The sequence below is a fragment of the Triturus cristatus genome, chromosome 12 (assembly GCF_964204655.1).
Source record: "Triturus cristatus chromosome 12, aTriCri1.1, whole genome shotgun sequence".
Taxonomy (NCBI): Eukaryota; Metazoa; Chordata; class Amphibia; order Caudata; family Salamandridae; genus Triturus; species Triturus cristatus.
The window spans coordinates 141,711,580-141,735,322 of record NC_140595.1 but is presented as its reverse complement, the minus strand read 5'-3'; the positions used below and the strand labels follow the sequence as shown (position 1 = coordinate 141,735,322).

Here is a 23,743-nt window from a genome sequence, read left to right as displayed (position 1 = left end):
ACATCACTCCCTCACAAGACCTCTGTGACAAACTCAGCACATTTTTCCACCACAAAATCAAGAGCATCTACGACAACTTCGATGAAGACAACCAACACACTGAACCCTCACCAACCACCCCGACACCCTGAAGCCAGCGATCGACAACTGGACAGCCCTCACCACCGAAGACACACTGAAGACGATGAAGTCAATCCACTCCAGGGCCCCCACGGACCCCTGCCCCCACCACATTTTCAACAGAGCTGCCGACACCATCGCACCCATGCTCTGCCACACCATCAACCGCTCCCTGGCAACCGCCTCGTTCCCCGACAACTGGAAACACGCTGAGATCAACCATCTCCTGAAGAAACCCTCGGCGGACCCCACCGACCTCAAAAACTACAGACCTATCTCCCTGTTCCCGTTCCCAGCGAAAGTCATCGAGAAAGCCATCAACAGCCAACTCGCCACATTCATCGAAGAGCACAACATCCTCGATTCATCCCAATCCGGCTTCAGAAAAAAACCACAGTACGGCAATCGCCCTCCTCGCCGCAACAGACGACATCCGTACCTTACTGGACAAAGGAGAAACAGCAGTCCTCATCCTCCTCGACCTCTCAGCGGCGTTCAACACAGTCTCTCACCGCACCCTAATACGCAGACTCCATTACGCAGGGATCCAAGACAAGGCCCTCGACTGGATCTGCTCCTTCCTCTCCGGCAGAACGCAGCGAGTCAGACTCCCCCCTTTCTCTCGGACCCTACACCTACCACCTGCGGAGTCCCCCAGGGGTCCTCACTTATCCCTACGCTCTTCAACGTCCACATGGCTCCGCTCGCCCCCATCGTCAGAACCTACGGACTCAACATTGTGTCATACGCAGAGGACACCCAACTCATCCTCAGCCTATTCAACGAATCCAACACCACCAGACACAACTTTCGAGAAGGCATGGAAGCCGTCGCCAAATGGATGAAAAACAGCTGCCTACAAATAAACACCAACAAAACGGAAGTACTCATCATGGGACAAACCCAGATGCCTGGAATGACACCTGGTGACCCCCCGCCCTCGGAAGCCCGCCCACCCCACGAACCACACACGCAACCTGGGAATCATCCTGGACTCAGAGCTCAAAATGGACCGCCAGATCAACTCTGTCTCGTCCTCCTGCTTCCACACCCGCCACCTCCTAAGTAAGACCTTCAAATGGATCCCCCTCGAACACAGAAAGACCGTCACTCGAGCCCTGGTCTCCAGCAGGCTCAACTACAGCAGAACACTCTATGCCGGAATAAACAAAAACCTTACCCGCAAGCTACAGAACATCCTAAACGCCGCCGCAAGACTGGTCCTCAACCTGCCAAGACACTGCCACATCTCCCAGCACCTGCGCACACTCCACTAGCTCCCCATCAAAGCTAGAGTCACCTTCAAGATGCTAACCCACGCTCACAAGGCCCTCCACGACACTGTGCCAGCATACCTGAATAGCCAACTCAAATTCCACGCACCCCAAAGGACCCTACCATCAGCCCAGCTCTCCTATGCCGTGGTCCCCCCCACCAGAAAGACCAGATCGGGAGGCCGCCCCTTCTCCTTGAGCTCAAAGGAAAGAAGATCTGTCCAGTGGCTCATGGCTAAGATTTTTGTTTAGAAATAAAGTGTTAAAGAAAGAAAGGAGAAAATCTTTTTTCAGCATATTCACAAAATATTAGGAAATGTAAAAACAATTACATTCAAAAAGTGGAATTAGACTAATGAATAGGTTAAACATAGGTTGTGCTGGTCTGTTTTCTATTTCTACTGTTACCCAAATGAGAAGAATCTTCAGAAGCTGGACTGAGACAACATGCTAATAAAAGAAGAAAAGGTTAGTAAAAGAAGCATTGGAGAGAACAAAATGTTTCACAGGAGGTGAACCTTGTCAGTTTGAAAGTCCTGAAAAATGATAGGAGGAAGGGAGCAGAAATGAAGAAAGGGGAAGAATGAGACAGGCGCAATTTTTTGAGGGAGAAGAGAGCTGGGTGGTCAGGCGTCCCGGATTTGCCTGGACAGTTCCGGGTTTTCACCAGATGTCCCGGCAGATTTAGGCAATTTTTGCTCATGTCTTTGTTTTTAGAGGGGGTCGACTGAAATCAGTGAGATGCACTTATTGGGTGTTCTAAAGTTGTCCTAGTTAGCAGCTGTTATAAGTAAGCTATTTAATTAGTAGGTATAATTCTGGTTTTAGAAATTACATTTTATTTATTTTTTAGTGCTTCTTCTGTGTTCCTATGTTGATAGCGTTGTCATTCTGTGCAGCACCATTGATGTAAAATTGTAGTCCTTCTTCTATTTTTGCAAAGTGTCCCGGTTTTTTTGTTCTCAAGATCTGGTCTCCCTTATATACATCAACCTAAAAAATACACATACACTGTAAGAAAGAGGAAGCTCTGAGACAAGTATACAAGTGAGAAGCAATGAAATTGTGCAAGGAGAAGAACCCTGAGTAAAACACAAGTCACAACCCAAAAGCAAAAAAAATAGGGGTTTATAGAAGGAAGATTGGAAATCAGTGGATGGCGAGAAATAGGTGTAACCCTGTTGAAGTTCTTTTTCTTCCCTGAGAATGGGTTTCATTGTGTTGGGTTTGTCAGCTTGGTGAATACAATGCATAATGAACAATGTGAGGAATCAAATTTGATATGTCAAAGATGTTATGTTATGTTAGCAATGATTTGTAGAGCGCTCGTTCACAGGTTGGTTTCTTGGCGCTGGAGAGACTAGGGGGGGGGCCAACCCGAAGCAGATCATTTGTAAGCTAGTGTGAATAACCATGTTTTGAGTGACTTTCTGAAAATTGAGTAGGTTCGTGCTAAGTCTGATTTCCAGGGGGAGGGAATTCCATAGTCGAGGGGCCAGGGTCGCAAGCCTGCATCCCCCTTGGCGCTTTAGCTTGAAAGTCGGTACTGTAAGGAGGTGGAGTTGGGCTGAGCGGAGGTTATGTGTGGGAATGTAGCGGGAGATGCGGTTATCAATGAATTTAGGGCTGCGGCCATTTAGGGATTTTCTACACCAGGCAGTCAACTTTAATGGCACAGCACTGGGGAATGAGGAGCCAGTGCAGTTTCCTAAGGAGAGGGGAAGCATGTTGCCACCTGGGTTGTTTATATATTAATTGTGCCGCTTGGTTTTGTACCAGTTGAAGTCGCCTAGTGAGGCCGAGTGGGATCTCCTTATATGCCTTCAGAGTCTTGTAATGAATGTGCTTTTCACTAAAAGGACGCACCCAAACCCTGCACTCCCACCTGGGAGGCAAATTTACCACTGCACCCTTAAAAACCACACTTTGAGCAGCACTTCCTAAAGACGAGGAAAGGACACAGCACTCCCTTTAGGTAAGGCAAGAAAACAAATTCAGGTACATTTAACACAAGTTTATTAATGCAATGTTTAAAACGGTGGGCCAAATATATCAGTAAATGCAGATTATCAGGTATCAAACACTTTTAACTGTAGTAAAATAAAATGCAGTATATACAAAAATAGCAAAGAGTAGAAAATAAATACAAAATGGTTAGGAACACCTCACCGACTGAATTTGCATCATCCTTGCCAACTCAAGCTGGGAAAGCCCTTCAACAGACCAGGAAGTTCAGTCAGGACTCAAGTTCCGTCACCTCCACAGCAATACGTCTATTCTGTGGCATGCTTCCACATGGACCCCGTAGGTTCCCAGCTTTAATACCATTACTCAACATGAGGCGAAGCTTCTAGAAAACCTCGCCCCTTTCTCATGAGAAAGAACTGAGCTGGCTGTACCAGTCTGCGTCAAGGCCAAGACAGAGTCTGGCCAAGCTCCCGTATTTTGACTTCGAGGCAGAGTTGCACATTCTACAGATAATATCCAGTTCACGCTGGTCAGTGAGGAGCAAAAAACAAGTGAAGAGCAGAAACCTGCCCTCCCCACTTTGCAGCTACGTGCGAGCAGCAAGGCAAAACCAGAAAACAAGATGGCATGAGGCCATGTCAAAGCCAATAGTAAGAACTCATATTTAACCCAAACAACTTGCAAGAACTGCTGTGCACGCAGAAGCAAGGCAAAACCAGAAAACAAGATGACATGAGGCCATGTCAAAGCCAATAGTAAGAGCTCATAATTCTCACCAATGTACAACACAATGCACATGTATGCACCACCGCTCACAACACTGCACTTCGAAACTAAAGAGTACATTCCACAACTCCCACTCCGTCTCAAGCTTTCAAATGCACATCCCACACCTTCTATTCTTGGCAAGACTATTCTACTCTGTGACAGCTCCCACTGAAAGACAGCAAGATTACAAGAAAGAAGAGAAGCAGGCATATGCAGGACCGTCTCATATATCTAGGCTAGGGTAAAATAACACACTAAAGTCAGTTAAAATGGTGGTAGTCAAAGGTCATCATAGGGTGCCAAACCACAAGAGTGGCTCTTTCACTACAAGTCTGAAAGAGTTTATTGACAAAAGAAAAATGATCAGTCTGAGCTTTACAGAGCTGATTGGCTGAGGGTCTCTCTGAAATGGTAGGTACAGATAAGCTTGATAAAGGCAAGACACTAATCTGAACTGTGCTACAATGGTTCTTAACCTGTGGGCCGGGAACCATTGGGGGTCCACTCTATGTACTGAGAGGGGTCCGAGACTGCTTAGAAAATTAAAAAGTATTAACTGATTAATACATTTAAATATTTAAAGAAGCAAAAATTAAAATTGACAATTTTTTACTTTTCTGTAAATGTGAAGGACATTATAATTAGGGGCTAAAAATGTAGTTGGTATCCTCACATTGGTTTGTGGGAGCAGGGCAAGAGCATCAAACAGAACATTGTATGAACAATAGGTGGCCTTCATTGAATTTAAATGAGAACATTTCCAACATTCCCATTAAAATTACATTTTTTAAAATATTTGTTTGAGAATTAAATAAAATATTTAGTTTATTGCATGATTAATACTTGTTTCTCTATTCTTGTGTATTGCTTTGCAGTTCAAATCAACTGAGGTCCGCGGCTCCCAGTAATGATTCAGTGGGGGTCCCCGGACCAAAATAATGACTAAGTATGAGTTCCTGGACTCCAATAATGATTCAGAGGGAGTCCATGGACTCCAATAATGATTCAGTGGTGGTCCACGGGAGTTAAAGGGTTAAGAAATACTGCTCTACTGTCACGTGGTAAGATTTTACACAAATATTAGGAGCAGATGCCTAGCTGAGAGTATGAGAACTGGAAAATGACTTCCACTTAGTAAAAAAATGGCAACAGTTTTCAGTTGAGCAAGAATGTCACCTATTTCACAAATTGTGAGCCAGAACACAACGTGCTTCAACTTCACAGATCATTATATTCTGTAGGCAGTGTTAGACTAAACAAGAAAACATAGCTGAAGCGGGCTATAGGTGTACTAATACAGACCGGTATGTATAAAATTTAGCACTGATGGAAAGGGGTCCTCACAACCCATTCCACTGGGTTTTTTGCCATTTCCATTGAACCACTTATCTTGGTTCACATGAGATGATTAGCAAAAAGAAATAGGTTGTGAAGTCAGTAAAGAGAGTTTAACGCTCATAGCTGCCATCTGTTGTGACTGGAAGGTCACAAGTTTTAACTCTGTGAAGGTCACCTCAGCCCTCTATCCTTCTGAGGTCGGTAACTTGAATGCCATTGCATATATTAACAGTAACAACTGCTATTCATAGTGCTTTCAAAAACGGTGGCGGGTAGTTATGTTATGGCTAACATTTGTAGAGCGCACATACACCAGATGGTTTCTTGGTGCTGTGGTAACCTAGCCCATGCCGCAGCTTCAAGAGGTTAAATGCAAGCTTGTTTAAGGGCCATGTTTTTAAAAGCAGTTCAATTTTTTGAGAGAGAGCACCGGGGCGGATGTATAAGTTGAAAAGGTGTGGAGAGAGGGAGTAACCTTGAGGAACTTCACAGTTCCATTGGACTTTAGCTGAACTGAAGGGGGTAAGTCGGATCAATTGTGATTTATCCTTTAGAAAGGAAGTGATTCATTTGATTGCTGAGTCTTGTGGCCCTGACACTCTCCACCAGAAGATAATGGTTGATCATTCTAAAGGCCGCCGAGAGGTCAAGAAGGACGAGAGCCTGAGTGAAGCCTCTGTCCACCTCCTCCGGCATGTCATCCATGACCGAGAGGATGACTGCTTCCTTGGAATGAGCTGGACGGAGGCATGCATGGCAATGGTAAAAAAAATGATATCCTCTATGAAGGAACAGAGGGAAGAAGGGAAAAGGGCACCATAAAAAAACTCTTTTGCACATTTGTGTGTATAGGGTGGAGATGGCTGCATGATCCATCACTGAAGACAAGGGTAGACAGATTTATGCTGCCTTGAATGGACTACTGAAATTGTCCTAGATGGTTTTATCAAGTAGAGGGACCAGGTGGAGGCATATGTGTTGTAGAGAATCGACCCGAAGTTGACTTTTGGTAGATGGACTTAGGGGTGAAGTTTATGGGGATGGAAAGCTGAAGGATAAGTGAATCAAGGATGACTGAACTGAGAGGGCTCAAAGGAGGGAGGGTAGCAGGCCGCAATGTTGACATGAAAATGAGGTAGAGAGGTTTGCAATGGGAATGAGTGGGGCAACAGTGGCTGTTGTTAGAAAGGCAGAGGTTGAAGAGGAGTCGGTTGAAAAGAATGGCCTGTAGTTGATGCAGGTGGAGGCTCAAGTCGAACAGTGCCATGGATTTGGTAGAAGAAGGTCGACAGTTCTGTTTGTGGCATTCGATCACTATGTTGCAGACCTGCCAGCACATACAGTAACACAGTGTGTCATGTGCTAACGGTCCCTTCATACAGTCACCCTGGTAAAGAGCTGCTATCACCTGTGCTTGGTTTGTAAAATAAAGAGCGCTGATGTCCAAAGCTCAGAAGCCCACCGCCGGCACTAATAAATGTTTGCATGCTGAATACTGAGGCTTGTAGCCCTGAACCCACCTGAATTATTCTGTTTGTGTGTTTTAACCTCTCTTGGCCTCGGGTAAAGTCTGAAGAGAAACAATAAGTGCCAGCCCCTAAAAATGGGTTCTGGTGGTGCCCACCGGCAACCACTGGCTCTAATTATGCACTGGCTATCACACTGTGGATCAAAAGGTGGACTGGAAACCACTTGCGTGACGAAACTCGAGGGGGCCTCCCTGCAAGGCACGTGGTGGGGCCCCCTCCGGGCTCAATCAGGAGCTCTGCAGCCAGAGTGCTGTGCTGAGGGGGCCCCCTGGAGTTTGGGGGCCTGCCCCGCAGGGACTGCGGAGGCCTGTGTTACGCCCCTGCTGGAAACTCCTGAATTGAGTGTGTTTCTAGCTCATACTTGGAGCAGTGTCCATTATGAGGTGTTGAAAGATCCCAGTACGTGGGCGGCAGACTGAGAATCTTTTTTCTTTCTGTGGAGAAGTAAAAGTGCCTCACAAGCAATATTCAGCACAAATCCCACCCTCTACGGCCCTGCCCTGTCCTCTCACACAATAAACAAGCATTGGCAGAGCCAATAGCTTTCGCCTATGCATTATCTATTTTCTTGGTCATTGTCAGATAGGTGGACAGTAGGAGACAGAGGTCTGGGGCAAGACACAGTGGGGATCAGGAAAGAAAGATGCATGTGAACAAGAGGCAGAGGTTTGGGAACCAGGGGAGACGGGGCCAGGGAGTGGGAGGCAGCAGGTACGAGACAGAGGGATAGAATAGGGAGGAAGAGACAGGGGTGCTGAGCAAGAGACAGATGTTGGGAGCAAGAGACAGAAGGGCAGGGAACAGGATAAATGGTAGGTGCCAAGATTCAGGGTGGCAGGGCACAAAAGAGAGCGGGATATTGTATTGTATTGTATATTAATTGCAATTTTATGGATGTAGGGAAATGGAGCAGAAAGAGAGAGAAGTGTAGGGAGCAAGAGACCATGCGGCAAGAGACAGAGGGGCAAGGTAGAGCGCAAGAGATAGAGGGGTACGGAGCAGGAGAGAGAGGACATGAATTGAGGCAGCAGTATATGGAGTGAGAGACAGTGGGGCCAGAATCAAGAGTTTGGGTATAGACCAGGAGACAGAGGGATACAGGGATAAGAGACAGAGTGCTAGGGGAAAAAGAAGAGGCAGAGATCAAGAGACGGGAGGATAGAGAGCAAGAGATGGGGTAAACAGCAAGAGACACAGGGGTAAGGATGGATGAACGGAGGGTTGTGAGCAAGAGACAGTGTGGTAGGGAACAGTAGAGAGAAACTGAGGCAAGGGACAGGCATACCTGTAGCAAGAACTGTCGAGTAAGGAACATTAGATATGTAGGGAGAGAGCGTGAGGATCAAGAGACAGGTACGTGGAGTACGAGACGGAGGAAGACGCAGAGCTATAGAGAGAGAGTTTTTGTAGATAGAGAGACAAATATACATGCAGTAAGCCCCCAAGACACCCTGGCTGAGATTTCCTCACACAACCTAGCCAGTAGTGGAGGTGGGGAGGGGTGTGGGAGGGGAAAGAAACAAGCATTGGCATAGCCAATAGATCTCGCCTTTGGGACCTTATAAGTGTTTAGCCATGCAACAGTTGCATAACTAAATACTTATAAGGTCCCAAAAGTGAGACCTATTGGCTATGCCAATGCTTGTTTCTTTCCCCTCCCACACCCCTCCCCACCCCCACTACTGGCTAGGTTGTGTGAGGAAATCTCAGCCAGAAAAGTGATCGCGATCAAACATCAAAGCGGCCGTGCGGCCGCAAAAGTGAAAGTAAGCTCGGTCAAGCGCGGCGCGCATGCCCGCGCACATGCACTGTAGCTCTAGGCTGGCCTGGTAGCACTTTTTGGAGCCCTCACAAAATGTCTCGCCAGACCAGTGCATGCGCTGGGTCAGGCGAGACCTAAAAAGGAAAGAGTGCAGAAATGTGAGCCAGAGGCAGACTCAGTTGACCTGTCAGAGAGACAGCAGGTCTGAGGCAGCAGCACAGTACAAAGATCAAAAAGACAGCATGATAAAGGAAAGACAGGGGGACAAAAAAACAAGAGATATAGAATAGACTGAGAGAAAAGCAGTATTCCACTCCCAAGCCCTATAAAACTACCCTTCTCTTGTTATAGCCCTGTAGCCCTCTCTCTTGCAACCCAGTGCCTAGTCTGTACAGCGCTGGGCATGTGCTCTGTGCACGTGCTCTGTAAATCCAGTCCACGAAAGAACCTGAGAAACGGAGGGACCCAGAGAAGACCGGCAGTGACAGGGAAATGACAGAAGGGGAGAGGGGTGACAAAAGTGTTTGGGAGGGAGCGAGAAAATGGAGAAATGGAAGGGCTGAGGAGAACACCACTCAATCTCTCCGTGCCTGAAAAAAAATCTAAACTTGTATAATGTAACTGGTACTCATGTAAAGTGCTCCAAAGCCATTGGGCCCAGTTTGCATTATATGAAATGGCAAAAAAAAGAAAGAAAGATAGAAAGAAAGAAAGAAAGAAAGAAAGAAAGAAAGAAAGAAAGAAAGAAAGAAAGAAAGAAAGAAAGAAAGAAAGAAAGAAAGAAAGAAAGAAATTAGTGACTGGGAAAATAGAAATTACCAGTGAAGGAAAGAGTGACGGAATAAGAAACAAGGCTAGGCTTGACAGACGGGGACAAGAACCACGAGTGAGAGTGACTGTCAGACACAGAAGTGGTTCGCCTAAGACCAGAAAGAAGCGGGGGAAGCACTATGGGTCAGAGTGTGTGAACCGGAGGAATCCTTTCCAGTGGCAGTGCGATTCCAGGGAGGGCACACAGCAGACAGAGGAACTCCTTGAAAGAGCACAAAGCACAGGTGGACGGCGCACACAGCTGTCCAGGGAGGAGGTGTACTCCTGGGGGGGGTGTAGTGACTGGCTGGTCACTGTTCCAGTGTTTGTTCTGCCAGCCACTCCCCGAGGGCTGGCTTACAATCCACTCCACACCCATCCCACACAGGCATCACAGGACATGTGACCCTGGTAATAAAAGGAGCCGGGCGCACGTGCCCTGGCCCAGCGGATGGACCTGTGTGTGTAGCCGCCTTGATGGTGGTAGAGGGGGAGAGAGTAGCCAGTGTTGAGGGCACCCCCTGCCAGTGGGCGTAGTAAGCAAGTGGTTGTCCCTGGGGCAAGTGATGAGACCGTGGGGTGAAGTAGGTGATCGGGAGCCCACCTCGCACCGGAGCGAGAAGCGTTGTGTGACGGCACCCGACAAAGGAGGGACCTGTGTGGCGAGTGAGGGAACCAGCAGTATGGCCTGCAGAGGCCCCAACTGGAGAGCGAGTGGTGCTGGACTGCCGAGGTTCGGGCCCGCCGCCGCTTCCTGTGGTGGGAGGAGGAGGAAGGCCCAGTCAGCCATCGGGCGGAAGGTGAGGCCCAATTGAGGTGAGCAGGGCAGAGACGAGAGAGCCTGACGATAGGAGGAAATAGAGCGGAGCAGCTGCCTACTTCCCTACTACCTCCTGTGAAGAGGAACTATGGCCCGAGTCACTTACCAGGTCCCGGTGAAAGGACTGCCAGTGAGAGGAAGTGGTGTCGGTCTGAACCTCGGACCGCTGTCTGAGCCAAGGCCAGGCAAGAAGAGAGGGTGCAGTGACCCCGGGTACCACAGCAGCCTCCAGCCAAGGAATTGTCAGGTAATTTGTAAAGGAAGAGGGTCCATATTGTTACAGGGAGTGACAGACCAGACCATGCAAAGCCTACCTGAGTAGAGGCTGAAGAGTGCCACAACAGCGTAGCCTTGAGGCGCAGGGAGTGCGTCCCAAAGAGAAGAGAGCTGCAAGAGGTCAAAGAGGAGACCTGCAAAAGGTCAGAAAAGATGACCTGTGAGAGGTCAGAGAAGATGACCTACAAGAGGTCAGAGAAGATGACCTGCGAGACGACAGAGAAGATGACCTGTGAGAGATCAGAGAAGATGACCTGCCAGAGTTCAGAGAAGATGACCTGCCAGAGGTCAGAGAAGATGACCTGCCAGAGGTCAGAGAATATGACTGCCGAGAGGTCGTAGCGCTTCCTCCACGAGTCTAGAGTATGAGGTTGGAGTGACACGGCGAAGTACACCCAGTCCAGTGGAAGCCTGGTGAAGAGGACCTCAAGGGCATCCCGTGAGAGGGAATACCCGTGAGAGGGGCATCTCAGATAAAGAAGGATGTCCGTAATTACTCCATCATTAAGCAGCTGGAAGCACTGTTGCATCTGCGAAAGACTCAGCAACAATAAACAGGATGTCATCTGTCATAGGAGGTTTGATGTTCATGGAGCCAGGACTTATTTGTGAAAACGGAACATCCACTGTATTCAATATCGCTCCACCTGCACCATCACAGTGAACTGTGCATATATCGTCTTTGGTGGGGAACTTCCACGCTTTGAGCCATGGGAGGACAGGATCCGCTGTGCACCGCTAAACTGTACCAATTAGAACTGGTGATCCTAGCTGCAGATGTACTATTATCCTGTTCTGAAAGCACCCGAATAGACTCAGTGGAGTTTTCTGATGTTGTGTTATTCTCTGCCACAGGTTGGACTTGTTCCAGTTTTAATAAAGTTTGGGAGGTATGTAGTGACCGGCTGTTCACTCTTCTAGTGTTTGTAGTGCCAGCCACTCCCCGAGGGCTGGCTTACACTCCACCCCACAATTATCCAACACAGGCGACACAGGACATGTGACCCTGGTAATAAAAGGGTCCGGGCTAATGCCCTGGGCCAGCTCCACGAACCATATTCCAGTGTCCATGTATATGTGCATGGGAGCCTAGCACCCCAGCTCTTTACAGGGGGTGGGATATGCATGCCCACCGCAGGACCCTGTGCAGAAAGGCTGCTTTACTGACAATTTAGTGCGTGCCAGAGCAATGGCAGGAATGAGCAAAGACAGCAAAAAGAGTACCTTCAAGAGCCTGCAGTGGAAGGATACTGATCATCAAACGCAGCACTTGATTGAAGCGCTGTGAAGGCGAACCCGAAAAATGTTTAGAAATTGGCGGCTCAGATGCTGTAGTGATGGACACAACTGACAGAAAGGCTACCTCAGTGGACGATGGGTGAAGCTGAGTCAGAGGTCATTGCCTGCCAGAGGAGGGGGGGTTGGCAGAGTGGGATTGATTCTATCTGTTTTCCGTCCTGTGGATGCAGGTAATGGAACAGGCCAAAGCGATAATGGAGCATCGACTGAAGACACGAGTGATGCGAGTCCAGGCCAGACAGAAGTGCTGACACGCTCCTGCTCCAGCACTCTCCGAGCAATTTAGCTTTCGTCTTCATTCCAGCTCGACTGTTCAGCAAGACAGCTGGATACCTAGCCTACCGACTTCCTCTGACCTGTTTCCCACTTCTTTTGCTTTCTAATCACGAATTGTTTCATTGTATCCACGGGCACAGGTCCTAAAAAAAGAAGTGGGGGGACGCTGACGTCACGACAGGAAGTGATGTCACGAAAGGTGGCTTGCACCATCAGACTCATTGCCTCCCCTCGCTCACCCCTTAGATGCCATTGCATCAGAGAAGCCGGCGTGTGAGCAGCGTTCTGAATGAGCTTCGATCTCGCCCCAGAGAGGCCAAAGAGTGAATGTGTGGCTCCATTTGCTCCAGTTATCGAGCTCCCGGTAAAATAAGTGGGGGGACGCCGTCCACCCGCGTGGTACCCCGACTCGAGCCCTGATTGTATCACTCATAAATATATTTACAATATCTTTTTGGTCATTTTTCAACATAATATGTTTTGTGCCGCGATATGCGTATCTGATGGTTTATTAATAGGATCAGTGAGTTATCAAAATTTACTGATACTTCGTTTTTTTGCACTACAGCAAAACCTGACTAATGAAAAAAATACAGATAGAAAAAAAACTTGGAGGTGATGTTATAAATTCAGGCAAAGGCTCCAGTGCACTCTATAGGGATGTAGCACTAACCAATTTATATGCAGAGTTTAATGATGGACATTTTGCATTCACGCTTTTAGTCAATACTAAGGCTAAAGAAAAAGTGACCCTGCTTACAAGTTGAGCACAATACGACTGAATATTCACTGGATGGTAAATACCATTGCTACCACGTCCTTACGTCCCTGTCTCTTTTATTACTAATAGGGTGAATCCAACTCGCGAGATAGAAGAGAGAACAGGAAATGCTTGCAAAGGTGTCCCTCCCTCACAGGAAATATCTTACAGGGGTACACTTTACCCAGCATTCCTCTGTTCTTTTTTCTGTCTCTCATGAGGCGGGGAAGGAGGACGTTGGGCTACTGCTCGGCAGGAGTCTGCAGGGAAGCTTATCTGGATTGGGTGACACGGGCAGTGCTTAACTTGAGCCGATGGTTTCCGGGGCTCGGCTCCGGCACTTAATTGTCAACACCGGCGCTTGTGACAGTCTGCCACAAAGTGGCGCTGTCTGGCTAATTTAGAAATGACCACAACAACGTCAGTTTCAGCAGTCCACTCGATTGGATTTTCCTGGTCACTGGGATATCAAGGGGGTTCTGCACAGAGAATGGAGAGACCATGGCAAGATTTTTTTGAGCCTCGCTTTATGCCCAAGCTGATTCCTATTTCAGAAGTGCAGCATGTATTGCCTGATTCCACCCCCTTTGACCCTTTTGTTGTCAGTTTTATGAGGCGTACTTCGCTGACGGAGGATTCTTTTATCCGTGATCTGGTGGATCAAAAGATTGATTCTACCCTAAAGAAAGTGTATTCAGGGGCTCATCTGCCTCTTAGGGCTGGCATTTATGGTACTTATGTGTCACAGTCCTTCATTTTAGACTTCAAGCAGCTCTTTAAAGCACCAAAAGATGGGAAAGAATGTTCTGCTTTGCATGAAGGTATCTAGAGGCAGATCCAGTACGTGTCGGACATATCCTTCAATGTTATTCGTATTACTGCTCTGTCTGCTGGGGCTTCTATTGCTGCTCGTCGAAAAATGGTGCTCAAGGACTGGCAAACTGATTTGTACCAGAAATCCTCTGAGCTTAGCCAGCCGTTTGAGGGTACTCCTGTTTGGAGCAGCGCTAGAAGATAGAAAACAAAAAGCACTCTTCTTCTCTTAAGCAGACATCTTTTCCTCCTCCTTTCAAAGCTTTTTCAGTTGATCATCCTTCTCGTCATCAACATCAAGGTCAGCAGAGGAAGTTTCGATCTCAGAGTTGGTCAGAGTAGAAATCTATGGTCTTGATTTAAATCTTGGCGGACGGGTTACTCCCTCACAACGGTGACGGACATCCCATCTGCCAAAATATAAATTTATTACATCCTATGGGATTTATATTTTGGCGGATGGGATATCCGTCACTATTGGGATGGAGTAACCTGTCCGTCAAGATCTAATTCAGGCCCTAAGTCCCGTAAGAAGTGGCAGCCCTGACTATCAAGGGGTTGGCCAGTCCTCGGTTGGCGGAGGCAGGCTACACTTTTTTTGGATAGCCTTGCTCAAATCCACCTCCAAATCTAGCTCCTTCAGGCGCTTCAATCAGGATACAAAATAGAGTTTGGGTCTCTTCCTCCAGATTCTGGGTTCAGGCCGACACCGTGGCCATCCCACAAGGACTTAAGACTTGCAGATCAGCGGGGGATAAAGCTTTGTTGCAGAAGGAGGCAATGTCGGAGATTCCCATGGAGTCCAGGGGTTAGGGCTTTCACTCCATACATTTTCTGCTTCAAAAGGCTACGGGAGGTATTTCAATGGTTCTTGACCTCAAGCATCTGACAAAGTTTGTTCAAGCCATCCTGTTCAAGATGGAGACACTGCAGATGATTATTACCTTGGTATGCCGGGGTCATTGGATGGTCACATTGGACCTTCAGGAAGCCTACTTCCATGTGCCAGTGTTTCCTCTCCATATGAAGTATCTACATTTCTGTGTCAACCATCAGCACATCCAGTTCAATGTACTTCTCTTTGGCCTCAAGATGGTTCCACGGGTATTTACCAAGGTGGTGGCTCCCTTGGTGGCCTCCCTGCATCTTCAGGGCATCCGCCTGTATCCCTAATTGGATGACTGGCTGCTTTATGCTCTCATGGAACAACGGATGCTACAGTAAATGAGGACAGCTCTAGCTCAGGTCCAGGAGCATGGGCTCCTCCTCAATTGGAACAAGTGTCGGCTCCAGTCTGTGCAGGAATGGACCTTCATAAGGGCTCACTTCAAGACAGACTTGAACTGAGTCTTTCTTCCCAATTCCTTTGTCATAACTCTGAGGGGGTTGGTGTCTCTAGCGCTCCAGAGTCAGTCCCTTACTATGAGACTTTGCCTAAGGCTACAGGGGCACACTGCATCATCACTGTTTACAGTGCCCTAAGCCAAGTTGCTTCTTCAACCATTTTTTAGTCATCTTCATGCCTTGCGGAACCCTTCTTGACAGAATTCAAGCGGCTGGTTCCTGTAACTCCCAGCATTAAGGAGGTTCTGACCTGGTGTCTTCTGCCAGATTTCTTTTGCAAGGGGGTGGAACCCAGCAAAGATATTAACTATGGATGGATGCAAGCGCATATGGGAGGGGAGCAACTATGGAGACTGCCTCCACTCAGGCACGATGGTCCCTTCAGGAAAGCAGAGGACCTCCAACTGGAGAGAGCTGATGCCTGTGTTGAGGGCACTGTTACATTTTCATCAAGCCCTTCAGGCATCATGTGTTTGCCAGAGCAGACAATATGGTGGCAATGGCATATATAAACAACTAGGGGGCACCAAGTTGATTTCCCTGAATAGGATCACATAACAGCTGATGTTCCGGTCAGAGCACCATCTCCTCCCCATTTCAGGAGTTCACAAAAGGGGTGTGGACAATGTGGTGGCAGGCTCACTGGGTCAGGTGTTCCCTCCATCTCAGGAACTGTCCCTGTCAGTGCCCATTTTCAGAAGGATTTGCTAGAAGTTCGGGGTTCCATATTTGGATCTTTTTGCTTCTCAGCTAAATACCCAGTTACGAAGATTTTCTACAAGAGCTCTGCACGAGGGAGCATGGGGAGTGGATGCACTCATAGTTCCATGGCCGAACAACCTGCTTTATGCGTTCCCCTCTTTTCCCCTGATTCCCAAATGACTGACTAGGCTTCTACGGGAGGAGAGAGTATTGTGACTGGTGGTACCATTTTGGCACAGGAGGTCATGGTTTCTGATTCTCAGGTTGCTGGCCCTTCAGGGTCCTTGGTTGCGCCCTCTTTATTTTTCCCCTCTCAGGTTCTCAAATAGAATTCTCTCCGAGAGGCTGCAGCTGTAGGTTTGGAAGTTGAAAGGCGGGGTTGGCAGTGTAATGGATTAGCTTGTTATTTGGCAAAAGCTATTCAGAATGGTCGCCGTCCTTCAATTTTGCACTTATATGGGCGCCATTGCATAAACTTTAAAAAATGGTGTGTCAAGCATGATGTTTCTCCTGTAGTATGCTCTCTCCTTGATGTGCTACAATTTCTATGGGATGGTTATGAGAAGCAGTTGCTAGTTTCTACATTGAGGGCCCAGTGTGCAGCAATCAAAGCCTTTAGAGATCCATGGGCGAAATTGAGTGATTCAGATGATTTGGTATCACGTTTGTTGAAAGGTTTTTCTCATTCTAGGCCCAGGGTCAAGCCTTTGTTTCCAGTGTGAGATTTATCTTTTGGTCTTAAGGGCTTTGAGGTCTGCTCCTTTTGAGCTCCTTGAGCATACAGATATTAAGTTTGTCATCCTGAAAGTGTGTTTTTTTGGCAATTACATCCCCCAGAAGGATTGGGCAGCTTGCAGCCCATATGGCCAGGGAACCTTTCTTTAATGTTTTTTATGACGTTATGGTCCTTCGACCAGATCCATCATTTGTTCCGAAAGTAGCATCTGCCTTCCATAGAGATCAGGAAGTGGTGCGCCAAGCTCCTAATAATGTGTTTGAGCCTTCTCAGGAAGTTGGTTTGCACCTTCTGGGTGTGAAGAGGGTGCTACAGGTCTTCTTAGCCAAGACAGATCCTTTTCGTAAATCACTATATTTTTGTTAGTTTTGGTTCTCCTAACATAGGGGAAAAGGTGTCTGTAGTTTCCATTAGCAAGTGGATCAAGCAGGCTATTTCCCTGGCTTATTCTGCAATTGGTACCCTCTCTCCAAGTGGGATAAGGGCCGCTCTACTAGAAGTCTTTCCTCCTCTTGGGCTGAGGCCAGGGGGTTTCCATTGCTGAGGTATAAAGGTGCAGATACGTGGGCAGGTTTGAGCACGTGTGTATGACATTAACAACTTCAGAATGGTTTGCATGCCCATAAGAACTTTTTGCTAGGATTCAGCTTTGCTCTAGATTTTGCTTTATTTTGTTTTCATTAAAACCTTTATGGCTGTTGGCAGCATTTCTGATTTTAATGTGATTTCCTTATGATTATGATCTGAAGGTCTTGTCTGGTATTCCTCATAAATAATGAATGGGACAGGGACACAAGGAGGTGGAGGCAGTGCTTCAATTACTTACCGGTAATCTTCATTACTCCTAGCCCTGTTTGTACCCGCCCCATTGTTTACGTTCCTCCCTCCGGCCTGAAATTCAAGACCTTCAGTGGTTTGGGAGGGAGCTTGGTATTCCAGGTGGAATGCTGTAAGGGAGGGACATTTTTGTAAGCACTCCATGTTCTCTTTTCTGTCTTGTGAGGTGGGTTCACCTCATTAGTAATGAACAGGATGAGGGCAAACAGGACTAGGAGTAAGGAAGGTTACTGGTAAGTAACTGAAACATTTCCTCGGTCTAACCTATTTGCTGAGTTTGGAAAATACCTTGTATTCACAGCTTTCAACTTGGAAATGGGGTATAGCGTGCAAAATCATTTTAATTCACCAAATTCTGCATGTTTTGCCTTTTTATGGATTTTTTAACTCAATAGAAGATTTGACACCACAGGAATTAGTTACGGGAAAACGGTTAGTGTGTGATAAATATCACACAATTTGTAACCCGTTCACTGTGAAAGCTCATGTTGGCTAACTTGCAAAGTGTTCAGAATTGAGGCTTGAATTTGTAATCAAGGCCAAAGTGCTATGTCAGCAGTGCTTGAAATGGAAACATAAAAGTGCAGGAACTCTCCCACTATAAGTATTGCAACCCTGATTTGACTAATTTGCATATGGCTGGGTCCAAACTGGAATCGCATGGCAAGCAAAAAACTATGGATTCAACCCAGATCTGTGACTGGGGTGAATGTTTGATTTTGTCACTATTCCGTCCATCATCTGATCTTTTTGGATTTGTGACCCTAAATGAGAAGGATATGCCCAGACGTGGGTCTCTTGCTCGCTTTGCCACTGGATTCAAGCTCGCCTGGCTGATGAGGGGTGATACCCTGAGACTGGTCCCAGGATGCTTGATTTTGGTCCAGGGAGGACCTGGCTTGGCAGTTCAGGCTGGACTGTTTCCATGGGGGGCAGGGTCAAGACTGATTTGCATATGACTGGGTCTAAACTGGAAAAGCATGGCAAGCAAAAAAAACATTTGGATTTAACCCAGATCTGTGACTGGGGGTAAATGCTTGATTTGTTCAGCATTCCTGCCATCATCTGTTCTTTTTGCATTTGTCGCCCTGAGTGGGAAGGGTATGCCCAAACGTGGGTCCTGTGCTCGCTATGCCACCAGATTCAAGCTAGCCTGGCTGATGAGGGGTGATACCCTGAAACCGGTCCCAGGATGCTTGCTTCTGGTCCAGGGAGGACCTGGCTTGGCAGTTCAGGTTGGACTGTTTTCATGGGGAGCAGGATCAAGACTAATTTGCATATGGCTGGGTCTAAATTGGAAAGGTGTGGCGAGCAAAAAAATGATGGCTGTAACCCAGATCTGTGACTGGGGGTGAAAACTCAGATCTGTGACTGGGGGTGAATGTTTGATTTGTTCAACATTCCGTCCATCATCTTTTCTTTTTGTCTTTTCACAGTATCATGACTCTGCCCCAGCCGTCTCACCCTTTTAAAAAAATCACCTCCCTTTAAGGAAATCTACACATTTCTCTAGAAGCCTGTCTTGTCCTGGGTGGAAGAACTGAATTTGAGAACGTTCCATAGGCTAGGAATTAAACTTGTCTAGATCCTTTTGTTGAGTATTTCCCATTTTTGTTTTCCCTATGTTAGCCTAATTGTGCACGTTGTAGGCCACTTTTATTGTCTACATGTTACTAAATATCACTCTTGCCTTTGTGCCACATTGTATTCTCACTCAGAACTAGCACATGTTTTGGTATTTTACTCTTTTTCTGGGATTTAGTCTGAACAGCCTACGCAAGGTCAAACAACATTAGCCCCCTGCTAGTCTCTCTGGTCAGACACCTGCACCTACACATGCAGCTACTGCTTTTAATACCCATATTTTGTCATATAACTAAAAACAGGGGTTCTAAAAACACATATACAGAGCGAAGGTCCTGAGACAAGAGTGCTGCGTCAGCTGATATGTAGGACATCCATCTATTTATGCTAAGGTACGGGGTCCGCCACTAGACCCAGGGATCTATCATCTATAAACGTTTAGCTTCAGTAGTATGGGAGGGTTTAGGCAGATCTGTCAGATAAGATGACAGAGCTTTTTATCGTATACGGTTTATTAACCATGGTAATGACATTATTGACATGTATTTGTTTTCTAATTGTGGCGCAACTATTGCATCTTAGAGCACGATCGTTTAAATAAACATTGTAAACTTCCTTTGTGTCTCTTTCTTATTTTATTGTGGACAAGTACGAGTGGGAGAGAAAAAGGGTGTGTCCTGTTACCGCGATCCCTGAGAGGGTCGAGAGTGTTGTGTTCTGGGGTACCAAATCACTTGTCTGTTTGGGAAATGATAGGAGGGCAAGTAAGGCACTATAGCTAGTCGGACTCAGACTCATAGATAATGAGGTGGTATGGTGACTCAGTCCCAGGGTCAGACTGGGAACCGAAACCGACCCTGGCAAAGTGCTCGGCCGGCCCCCCCTGGGGTAGGAGGGGTGTAGCCGAGCAGTTTGCGATGGCTGGTTTCGGCTGATTTTGTTACAGGGGGCTGATATTGCCGGCCCCAGTAACAAAAACGGCCCTTCAAGGGCCCAAAACTGGCCCCTCAAGGACCTAAAACTGGCCCCCAACCTAGCGGCCCACCGGGAAAAGGCCCGGTGCCCACTATGGCCGTCCGGCCCTGCTCAGTCCCCACACACTGATGTTCTATGCTCCCAAGAATAGTTCTGTTCCTGAGCAGAATCCCTGCAACACTTTCATCCCAGGATTTTGGATATATATTTTTTGTGGCTGGCGGATCTCTGTTTTTATTTATGTTTTTTTTTTTACCGACACGCTGTTTTCAGAACTTTTATAAAAATGACATATTTTCCATTTTCCCACAAAATTTAAAAAGCACTGATAGAATGGTGCAGAGTTCTTAAACAACCCATTATTCGTTTTGATTCGTCTGACGCACAAGGCCATAAAAATGTTGGATACATGGCTACAGCACTAGTGCTTTCTTGGCGCAATCAGGGCAGTATAAAATGGCAACAACTGTGTAGGTTTCATGGCCACTGCTGCCTTTTTTTATGCATCATTGCCAAATATTCCCAATTTTGTGGGAGTTCTTGCCAAAGCTTGATATAGCACGAACATGACCCGAAATCAGGTAGGAGAGCTCTTTACACGAGCACCAGTTGCGTTACATAAGGACACATTCATTTTTGTTAGGCATGAGGAGATTAAGTGATTTGCCCAGAATCACAGGATGATGAGCGTCGTTGCTGAGACTTGAGCCCGGTTCCCCAGATTTGAAGTCGACCACCCTAACCTTTAGGCTACATGATCCATCGTATCGTTTGCTACCTCTTGTATTTTGTTTGCTTTTGATACATGCACAACGGCCACCACTGCCTCATGTAATGTAACTTGTGTTTTAATGTTTTGAGTGTCTGCCATTTATTGCAATTTTTTACCTCTACGTGTACTTTGTATGCTTTTGTAACCTGCACACGTCACTTTTTCCTTTTGTAACGTATCGTTTGCTACCTCTTGTATCTTATTTGCTCTTGATACTTGCACAATTGTCACTATTGCCTCATGTAACGCACCGTTTGATTTTGTAACATGCTCACTTGTAATTTTTCTCCTTATGTATCATTACTGTTCCTATTGTGAAGCGCTCTGACACCTTCGGGTAAAGTCCGCGCTATATAAAAACGCATTAAATAAATAAAAATGAATAAAAAAATCCATTGATTCCATCCCCTCGTTTTTTATTGTACACACTGCAATACTTTGAAATAAAATTCCTCATATCCCGAAGACCCAGGAATTTCAAAGAGGACTTTCTTCTGATGCTGCAGGAGGGGGAGTAAAACACAGGAAAAATGTGAGCAGACAGCAGATTGCCAAGTAAAGAGCAGGGCGAGAGAGGGAGAGGGGGAGAGAGATGGGGAGAGAGAGTGACTAAGGGAGAACTGCAGTAGCAGAACTATCAGCTACAAATAATACTTAAAGAGACAGAGGTAGAGACTGTGGGCGGTGCAGGAGGAGCAATACAGCAAACAGATAGAGAGAGGCACAGAGGCCGACAGGGGCACAGAGACAGAGTGTCAGAGAGCAGATCGGGATAGAGAGAAGGAGCAAGGGACATAAAGGAGGTGGAGGAAGAGAGGAGGAGATTGGAGCATAGAGGAAGAGACAGAGGAAGTGAGGAGTTGGATTCAGAAAGAGAGGGGAGAGAGATAAAAAAAAAAACTACAGAGAGCCAGACAAGGAGACAGAGCAAAGGAGGAAAAAAGAACACAAGGAGATAAGATAAGAGAAAAGGAGATCAACATAGAAGGAAAAAAGACGGAAAGAAAAAGAGGTAGGAGAAAAGAGAAAGAGAGAGAGGCGAGACAGAAGATGAGACAAAATGTGGTAGGACGATAAACAGAGGTAGAGAGCAGAAGAAACGGAAGGGTAGAGAAGAGGATAAGGTCCCAGGGGTGGGGAGAGTAGGAGCTAACGCCAGTAATCTAGAGGAGGTATCATACCAGTGGAGGGACGAGAGGGAGCCATCAAAGAGAGCCGAGAGTGCAGAAGAGGGGCAGAGGTGGGAGGCGCGTCGGGAGGAGCGTGGGTGTGGCACGCAAAGACGCAGCAGGGTATGCGTTAGTCCCAGCCATTGGAGCAGCGGGAAGCAGCTTGACAGCAGATGCTCTGATCTGGGACCTTGGATGCTTGAGGAACTCGTTGCTAAAACTAACCGCGCATTTCCGACTGGAAACATGAAACTGCTGCGTTGCTTCCTATTGTCCATTCTGTCTTTGGTTTCTGCTGAGAAGATCCCGCGCCTTAAACTGCATCAGAAAGGTGAGACCCCACTGGACACGTGCTTAGATGTGGGGCTGCACTTTCATTTGGAGTGTGTCGTTGGTTTTTCAGTGCGTTGTATGCTTGTGCGATTTGGCAGGCAGTGATGGTCTGGGTGGGGAGTTGATGTGCTGCTGCATAGGACTGCTGGTCCACTGGTTGGTGCTTTCAATGTTTTTTGGGTATTCTGCCTTTGTTCTATGGAATTATTTTGTAGTGAAATGAATATGGTGGCGATTTAGGTGCAGGAAGTTGGGTGGAGCTTTGGTCATGTGGTTCTCTTTGTATAAAGGAATTTAGTGTCATCGTTGTTCACTTGTGTGAAAGAATTTCACCGTATTGCTTCAGTTAGTTGAATGCGACTGATGTTTAGTTTCGATGCATGTGTGGTGGGTTGTTGCAGCTGGGTATGGTGATGGGGAGGTTGTGGTCTCAGATTGTTGTACAGTGGACAATAACGTACTTGGAATGTGTGTGGTCTTGGTGGGAAGTCAATGCGCTTAGTGTTTGATGTGGTGTCATTTCCGTTTGGTCTTACTGTAATTGGAGATTGTGAGTATGGTAGCAGATTTTCATGGTGTGTTGGAATTTGACGTAGCATGCCTATTCTCTATTAGCTGCGTTTAGAGTTTATACTTGTGTGCAAAGTTTGGCATGTGTGCAGGGGGAATTTTACAGTGGTGTGCTTGAAGCTTCTGTGGGTCGCCGCCCTGTATCTAAGCATCACTACTGCATAGCTGGTGAGTTTAAGATTTTGCAGTTCTATCTCTGAGCTTGGTATCAGTGATGTGGTTTTGCATATTGTAATTGTTATGTTTGGTGTTGTTGTAGTTCGAGTTTGATATGGCTATGGTTGCTGTTTGCCACAGACAGAGTTGCAAGTTACCATTGCGAAAGGTCAGAAGAAGACATTGCAATGATTGGAGTTGGCATGGCTGTGATTAGAGATTCATGCCAGTGGTCAGAGTTTCGTTTTGCTGGGATTTGACTTTTTGTTTGTTTACAGTTGAAACTAAGCATAATTGGGTTTTAGATTTGTCGTCAGCGAGGATGTGTTTAAAATGGCTATAGTAAATATTGCACTAGGAAGAATTGGAGTTTAGCAAAACTGGTTGGGAATGGACATGTGTGTGTAGTTTCTTTGGCATGGGAGCATTTGGAACTGGGGATGCCTTTGGTGTGATGTTGGCATGGTGCATGTGGATGTGGGCATGGCTGAGTGTGAAGTGTTGCAGCATTTTGCCATTGATGGAATTTTATTCCTGCTTGCCTATGGTTGAACTGTGACACGGATGTATTTGAATGTTGATATAAACCAGAAGGTGGTTTGGCGTGCATACGCTTAGTTGTACAGACAGACCTTAGTACATTATTGAACCTATTTCTCAGGGCTCCCAATTTTGGTTGACATGGAAACTGAGGCATGGGTCAATAAAATGATTGGCCCATGGTCACACAACGTGGTCAAGTAATTAAAAAG

The 23,743-nt window shown here is 46.7% G+C and overlaps 1 protein-coding gene across 1 annotated transcript in view; it reads left to right on the top strand.

The window, feature by feature from the left end:
• The first annotated feature begins 21,587 nt into the window (after positions 1-21,587).
• Positions 21,588-23,743, top strand: part of LOC146772915 (semaphorin-7A-like) — a 295,594-nt gene continuing 293,438 nt past the window's right edge. Inside the window, exon 1 of the mRNA XM_085639536.1 lies at positions 21,588-22,263. Coding sequence (XP_085495662.1) covers positions 22,128-22,263 — 136 coding nt within the window. The 5' untranslated portion in view covers positions 21,588-22,127. The remainder of the gene's footprint in view (positions 22,264-23,743) is intronic.